Raw genomic sequence first — 7,871 nt, 5'->3', positions numbered from 1 at the left:
GCTCCGGGACAGTGGGCACACGCGGTTGGGGCTTCCCCCCCTACCCTGGGGGCTGCCCTGGAGCCTGGTCAGCCCTGTAGCAGGGGGAGAGGAAGCCACGTCCCGTAGCCAACAGCAACCCAATGCTGCTTGCGTTGCTGAATTACTACAGACACTTCATCTTGGTGAAGTAGTGCAGAAAAAATACTAGTTATTATTTGCCTTCTTCATCTAGAGACCCCATGACCCATCTTCATCCCTGTGACACAAATCTCTATTCCTGTCGTACCCGAGAGGAAACTGCAGCGCAGAGAGATTAAAACCAAGACTCAGCAAAGCCAGCAGCCTCAAGCTAGTGCCTGACTCAATGTTCTGCATCTCAGAGGTGGTGGCCACCGCAGCGCCTAGCAGAGACCAGTTTGGAAATGCTGGCTTAGGAGAGAAGCAAACATGTTCTCTTTATTCCCAGACCCAGCAGAGCCCAGCACAGAGCGGTCCTGGCTGTGTGAGAAGCTCTGTTAGTGCAGGCAATGGAAGAATGCCAGCTCGCAGCAGCTGAGGATCTGGTTCCTCTTCTGTTCTGTTCTATTTGTGCACGGACTATGCTGAAACCTGCCAGCGACAGGTAGCAGCTGTCCCTGGCCCTAGAGCAGCCATCAGAGACTTGGAGTGTGCCCAGCCTGCAGATCAAACTTCCAGCACCAGGGTGACAACTGGGAAAGGAAGGTGGTGGGAAAGATCATCCACCCCCAGCTCTACCGTTGTAAGCTGTGGGCCCTGGGCCATCCTTGCACTCAGCCTCCCCATCTGGCCCTCTGCAGCCTGGACCAGAAGGGGCTTGGGAACAGAAATACCCTCATCTGCACCTGGAACTGGTTGTCTAAGCCATGTCAGAAACCTTTCATACAGGACCGCTTTTAGAGCTAGGTCTCTGGGCTTGGGAATCCTTCAGCATGGGCAGGATGCTGAGAGCATGAACAAGAGCCCCCATTCCCACTTGACCAGATTTTCAGCTGGCTAATTTTAACCTAGCCTAACTTTATTCAGAGGAGCAATGCACAGCAGCACAGTGTGTGGTCCATACAAAAGGGGTCTTGCCCAAAGGCTTGGTATCAGCTTCAACATCCAAGTTCCAGTGGTTTCCCAAAACTGACACTGCATTGAGACGAAGGCCTAACCCATTTTGTTTCCAAAATTCAGGAGCTGTTCGAGATCTGGAGCCACACTTTGCAAAGCCCTTGGGCCTGCTTCACTCCTTTCACTTAGGCTCTTTTTCCACTTTTTGTTTCCTTGGTAGTGGCTTTTTTTAAAATGTGAATTATCATCATGGAGAGTTTCCGTGAATAGCACAAATCGATGATTCTCTCTGCACAGCTGCTCAGTCTGCCCAATACCTGCTCAACAGTTCCTTCCCTTTCCCTGCTGGGCTGAGGCTGCGGCTGCTGTTGCGGCACTCAGATTTCAGATTTGCCATCTTTGCGTCCGAGTGTCCACTACACCTGAGCTCCACTGTGGTCAGCAATGGCTGGGGAAATCCAGGTGCCACGTGGTTTAAACTAGGCGTGCATGGTTTGGTGGCCCCTTTCAGCTGCAACGAACTCATGTCTCAGCATGATGTTAGGTGGGACCAGACCAGAACTGCTATCTTCACATTTCTCTAGAAACTCATGGGAGTTTGACAGCTCCCACAGTCTCCCAGGTACTTCAAAATCCTCCAGCAACTCCTGCTACACAAAGTTGTTCACAGGGAGCTGTGAGACAGATCCTGCACGTGTGGTGAGAGGTTTACCTGCTCGGGGAGATGCAGGCCAAGTGCTGTGCAAGGTGAGGTGGCTACTCGGGCTGCTGACTGACCACAGGGTGGCCTGGTGCCGTTTGCCTGGTGTGATTTCTCTGTTTCAGTTGTTGGTGACAGATGTTAATTACACTGCTTGATGCAGTTATGGACAGCAGTAAGGCATCACAGTAATGGAAACTGCGCAATAACCTTGCCTAGAATAGAACAGAGAGGAGCAGAACAATGGCTCATTTATCTTTGCAGGCACATCTTTTTCTACTCAGAGCTCATTAACCCCTATGTCCCGGCTGCATTCCAGTCCAGACATGTACTGTCTGCTAAACTGCCGACAAATTATCAGAGAACTGCTACAGTAGTTCTTGGGGTCGGCACTGCTCTGGTCCAGAGGTAGCTGCATTTTCACGGAAGCAATTGCTGAACTAATGTTATATACAGTGGTTTTATAAACAAAGTTGTGCAAATACTTGCCATAGGATCATGCCATGGTGTTTTGCAACTCCTGATCATTTGCACAATAGAAGCATGAAACAATTAAAACCTTTCATGTTTTCAGCATGAATAGATCTATCAAATTTCACAACTCCAATCCAAAATTGGACTAATTTTAAAATTAATATTGATAATTAGCAGTGCATGACTAAGCTTGAGTGGGTGCTTTCATGGGGGACTTGAGAAATACTCAGTCTTTAGTAGCAGACGGGGGACCGGTGCAACCCACTGCTTTAAGGAAGCTGCCTTTCCAGAGTGCATGGGGCAATAGATAGTGCAGTGACTTACCAGTTACCAGTGACTATCACAACAGGGAAGTCCTACTTTGGATTCAGTAAAAAGCATCCTGAGATATGGATGCCTCACAGCTGAGTACCATTTTATTGGATGTGTTCCCACTGATAAACTTAAGGGGATCCATGTAACTTTCCAAAAATTAAAAGCAAGAGACGGAAGCAGAAAAACGCTGTATCTCCCAGGGTGGACAGAGGCCACCTGGCTCAGCCTGGAGCAGATGAAAGACAGGGGTTCTGAGGTTGTCCCCACATAGATCTGCCGAGTGCCTGCAAGGAGGCAGAGCTGAAGCGGCAAGGGGAGAGCGTATCACTGACTTCAAGTGAATCGAGCATGACTTTGGGGGCTCTCAGTACACCTGAAAAATCTGTTTCTATTTTGAGTGGGCATCTGTGAGCTGCTCTCAAAAATTGTACTTGGTGAATTGGGAAGCTTTGGAAAAGGTTGTGCCTGTCTGTAAGAGCTCTGCACTGTTCATTTGTTCTCATTCTTTCCTAGGCAGAAACCGGTGTGGTTCTGATGAAGAAAAACCATCAGCGATGATGCTACGGGATAGGTCTCACATGAGGGTCCTTGATACAAAAGGCAGCTCTCCGCTTCTGTAGCTGATGGGTGATGACAACAGCTTGGTAAAAGGAGCTACCAAGAGCTGGCAGGATGAGTTACAGCTCACCCTCTGTGCATGACTTGTATCACAGCACCACCACCACGGCCAAGCCAGACCCAGGAACAACTCTGGATGTGACTGTACCAGAAACAGCTACCATAAGCCCTGAGACTACCAGTTTCAACAGCACCAAAATCCCAGATGTGGCCAGCACTGGACCTGGCATGAGCACAATGCTGCTGTCCTTTGGGATCATTACTGTGATTGGGTTGGCTGTAGCTATGGTGAGAGAGCCCTGCTAAATATTTCTCTGTCTGTTGAGGGTGGAGGGTGGCAAAGAGGCTCCAAGACTGATTTGGGTTGAATAATTTATTTGTGTTCTACTAAAGGCTCACCCAGAACTGCTGGGAACTGATAGTTCCTGAGATCCCTTTCTTTTTAAGGCCTTTATCCAGTGCTCCAATATTTCTGCAGTCTCCCTGAGGTCTAGTCCGAACGGGATGCTCAGCAGGCCTAGAGGAAGCCATATGTAGTGTCAGTATTTATTTTTAATAGCAATAATAGTTAAATAGCAATAGTTCAGTTAAAAGAACACAAAGCAGATTCTGTTCTGACTTGTTAACTGGAACAGCTGCATTGATTTAAACCTTGTCAACATGGGGCCCCGCAAGAAAGTTCATCCAAAATAACTTTTAAAGCAGACTGTTGAAACTGCATTAATCTTCCCTATGGACATGCCTTTTTGAATTAAAGTGGCCTGAATCCATTATAGCGAGACTCATTCTGGACTGCATTTCCAAGGTTCTACTTGCTGGGTGTCAGGAAAGTCCTTGAGGATTTGCTGTGTAACTAACCTTGCCATTAATGCTGTAGGCAGAAGCTTTCAGAAACTATAGTTCTGGGCCTGACACAGGCAATGCAAGTGCTGCAGTTGTTCTTTTGATATATAACCAGCTCGTTTACCTGCCAACAGAAAACAGAAGGTAGCGGCAAGCTCCCATTCCTCGTATGAGGAAGAGCTTCACTAATACAACCATCAGAGGAGCCTACAGAAAGGGACTACTGCAAAATTTCACTGCAGGCCCAAGGAGGAGTTTTTCCAAAAGCCCCTAAGAGAACCTGGAAACATTATCCTGGAAACGGTCATAAGTTCCCAAGAGCAACATCCAGCGTTCGTAGTTCTCAGAACAAGGCTCTGGAGGCCAAAAGCCTCACTTTCTTCCCAGCGCAGCCACTCTTACTGGCTGACACGAGGCAAGTCACTGAGCATGCCCTCTTTGCTGCTTCCCTTTATGCTGGGGAGGGGGTAAGAGCACTTTTACGCTGTAGGAAATCTACAGATGAAAACCACAGAGGGAAGGTTCTTCATCCACTCTTAAATTGCAACATATGTCCCGCAGCCACCAGAAATGTGCTGAGCTACACCTAATAATAATACACCTAATACTCTTACTACTACTAACACACCTAATAACAGGCCACTCGAGCACTTAGTGTCACACATGATGTGCTACCGAGCTTACACTGACGCATATGAAATTTCATTTTTGGTTGTCACTTCTCCCTTCCCCCTGCTTTGGTGCGCAGTGACACCAGACTTGCTACACCTCCTTTCTGTGTGCCCTGTGCCCAAAATTCCTCTTCTTAGCTGTTCCCTATCCTACTGGGACAGTGGTAATGATGGTTTTCTTTCTCCTTCAGGTTCTGTATATCAGGAAGAGGAAGAGGTAAGTAACGTCTGCTGTTGGCTGAACGGAACTCGGTGCTTCAAAATCCAGAGAGAGCTAGGAAGCAGACAGGGAGATGGGGAGAGCGTAAGGGATGGCTGTCTGAGAACAAGCCTATGGGGAATCAGCTGCGTGTGAATGAGGCAGGAGTAGAGACACTGCACTCCTGGTATTGGCCCACCTTCTAACACCAGAGCTTCAAAGACTCCTCTGCAGCTTTGGAAAGGAAAACATGGTTGAGCAGGGGGAGGTTAGGGGATCCTGCAAACTCTTCATGCTTCATCTATGAGATGCATTAAAACAGAGGAAAGGGTTATGAGTGTATAAAGAAGCTGGGAACTCTGTCATGAGAGGTGTGGATCTCACATTTCAGCCATTCCCAGATCCCTGTGTTTTCCAACAGCCTGGGCCAATGGCACTGGCCTTGCAAGGCTGAAGGCCTCTTTAGCTGCAGTCACAGCAACTGGCAGGAGCATAGTGCAGAGATGCAGCTTTCTAGTCCAAGACTTAGTGTCTTAATTTCCTTGTTAAGCTCCTGGCTGAAAATAGAGAGGAGAGCAGTGTGCAGGGAGACACACGTCTTGATTCTTCCGGCTCTGACAGCAGAGACACTGGTGAAGATCCATTAGATGTGGTACCTCCTCCCTGCCTGACTCCTTGTGGCAGGCCTGGCCTGGCCACAGACTTTCAAGAAGTGCTGCTGCCCACTGTAAAATTTCCAAGCCAGACCCTGAAGCCCAGATCTGGCTACTGCCACAGGAGCAGCTAATGCTTGGTCTGTGTGAACATAGCGCTGCTGGAGATAATGGTTGTATTGGCAAACCCATATAGAAGCAGGGAGGGAATGTGTCATCCTAACACTTGCCAAAACAGATATTTGTAGTGACACTGCCAGTAACTGCTTATGTGTTTCCCTCTCCCACCCCCCAAAACTCAGCTACTAAGGCAGGGCTCGGTGTTTTCACAGGAGCATGCCCACCCATCCATCTTCCATCTCTGAGCTGCCCAGTATTTAGGGAGACCCCTTGGGGTAATACTTCATAGCTCTGTCACTTGGAGCAATGATATAAGAGTAGGAACTGTCTGTCCACAGGTGTCAGCCTCCTATGAGAACCTATCTCTTTCCTATTTTCTATTTATTTTTTTTTATTTTCTATTTATTTTTTATGTACTTCAACCCCAGAATTAAAGTACTACTCTTAGGCCACTGGAGCTAAAAGTGGACTTCTGCTGGCAGACATAGTGTGACATGGCAGGACTGGCTGTTGTGGGCAGAGGGATGGGGGAAGAAGTCACAAAATGCCTAGCCAATATGTTCCACTGTCTCTTTTGTCCCACCACATAGAGCTTGATCTTTTAAAGTCTGCAGGAACTTAAATCCCTGTCTGATTCCTCTGTGCATAATGCCTGCCAACATAGATTAGTGATGGCAATTAATCCCTGTAACTGCACTCTGGGTATCTTCCACTCCTGCCAGCTGTGTGCAGTAGGTTCTTATCCTCATCCCTGCAGGACAGGACATGACCCTTATCCAGCAAGAGCAACAAGAGCAGAATCCCTGTGCAGCAGGAGAAACAGCCTGCAGAAAGCCCCAGCAGTGGGGTGGGGAAGGCAGCCTGAGCATCTGTCCTTCTCAACCAACCCTTTCCCTTCCCTCCCACGGGCAGGTTGGAGAAGCTACGGCACCAGCTCATGCCCATGTACAACTTTGATCCCACCGAGGAACAGGATGAACTGGAGCAGGAGCTGCTGGAACATGGGCGAGATGCAGCATCTTCCCAGGCATCGCAGAGCAAGGTAGGCAGCAGGGGCCAGCGAGTCTGTTACTACAGCCACTGGTACCTGCACTGCTTTTCTTACAGGGTGAAAGAGTTTTTGTAGGGTAAGGAAACCATGTAAGACCTCAGGAGAACTTCCCCCATCTCTGCCAGCCCTGGAGATAGGGGGCATGAGCATTTCGGAGTGCTTAGGATGGACTGAAGAGTCAGGCAACTAGGATGTAGAGCTGGGGGAGGCAAAGTGCTGGCTCTACTCAACTAGGAGAGAGAAAAGGGCAACTTCAGTAATTAAGGGTGAGTTTACTACAGTTTACCACCCAGGGCACCACAAGGGAGCAGTAGGATGAATGCCATTTTCTGGGAGACGGGGCTTCAATGCCCACAAAGCACTGAGGATCCTTTGCCTTGGCCCTGAAAAGCAAGTAATTTCCACCCAGTTTTAAGATATCCCTGCTTTGCCTAAGGATGCAAGTGTGGAACAAGGCCTTACTGAGGGCCTTGCCTGTAATCGTAATAGTTAACTGTGCTGCAAGCCCTGAAGAATGCAGGCAGAAAGCCTGCACGTTGTGGCATGGCACATCTGGCCTTGTCAGCACCTCCAGGCCAACCTTGCTGGGCACAGAGCAGGCATGGCTCAGAAAGAGAAAAGGGAGGAGAGTTCACTATTTGAATTTGGGGAGAGGGGAAGAAGGCTTTGCTTTGACCACTTCTGAGTGTTCAAAGGCAGGCAGCATGCTGAGAAATTATAAGGTCCTCAGAGACCACTGACTTACTACATTTGTGAGTTAGGAAAGAGCTTGATAGCTTGGCCAGTTGTTTTTGGTTAATGGTCTAGATGGGTCTTTGACAAGAGGCTATCTCCTTCCCCAGTGTACCAAGAGGTAGGAGAAATAGGGAAGAAGGGCTTCTCACCATCATTTGCAGCCAGCTTCACAGTGTTTTCTGTTTCCTTTGTCACCACCACCACACAAAAAGCCTTTCTGAAAGACACAGCCGGCAGGGATGGTTGGAACAGGTACGTCTCTTAGCCAGCGATGCAGCCTCCCCATAGAGTAGACATCTCTCCTTTCCTGAATTCCTCTCCAGCTGCTCTGTGTTGCCTGTGTCTTCCCTTGCTTTTCCAGTTCCAGGAGCAGGAGTTCTCCCAAAAAATTCTCAGTTTCCACACACTTTACATCTTCAGATAATCTGTAGCAAGC

General features: G+C 48.5%; 1 protein-coding gene across 11 annotated transcripts in view; it reads left to right on the top strand.

Moving 5' to 3' along the window:
- Positions 1 to 3,064: 3,064 nt before the first annotated feature.
- Positions 3,065 to 7,871, top strand: part of LOC103915066 (chromosome unknown open reading frame, human C3orf18) — a 15,896-nt gene continuing 11,089 nt past the window's right edge. For 10 of the 11 annotated variants that reach the window (XR_663509.1, XR_663508.1, XM_009321815.1 and 7 more), the window contains exons 1-3: positions 3,065 to 3,451; positions 4,869 to 4,894; positions 6,562 to 6,691. Coding sequence is in view for 8 of the 11 variants with exons in the window: in XM_009321815.1 (XP_009320090.1) it covers positions 3,218 to 3,451; positions 4,869 to 4,894; positions 6,562 to 6,691 (390 nt within the window). In the remaining 3 variants the exon portion in view is untranslated. Of the gene's footprint in view, positions 3,452 to 4,868; positions 4,895 to 6,561; positions 6,692 to 7,542; positions 7,688 to 7,871 lie in introns of all 11 variants that reach the window. The other variant, XR_663510.1, reaches the window with a different exon arrangement.

This window comes from Pygoscelis adeliae, unplaced genomic scaffold (assembly GCF_000699105.1).
Source record: "Pygoscelis adeliae isolate BGI_AS28 unplaced genomic scaffold, ASM69910v1 Scaffold94, whole genome shotgun sequence".
Taxonomy (NCBI): Eukaryota; Metazoa; Chordata; class Aves; order Sphenisciformes; family Spheniscidae; genus Pygoscelis; species Pygoscelis adeliae.
Note: the sequence above shows the minus strand (reverse complement) of the source record. Positions and strands in the feature narration are given on the sequence as shown.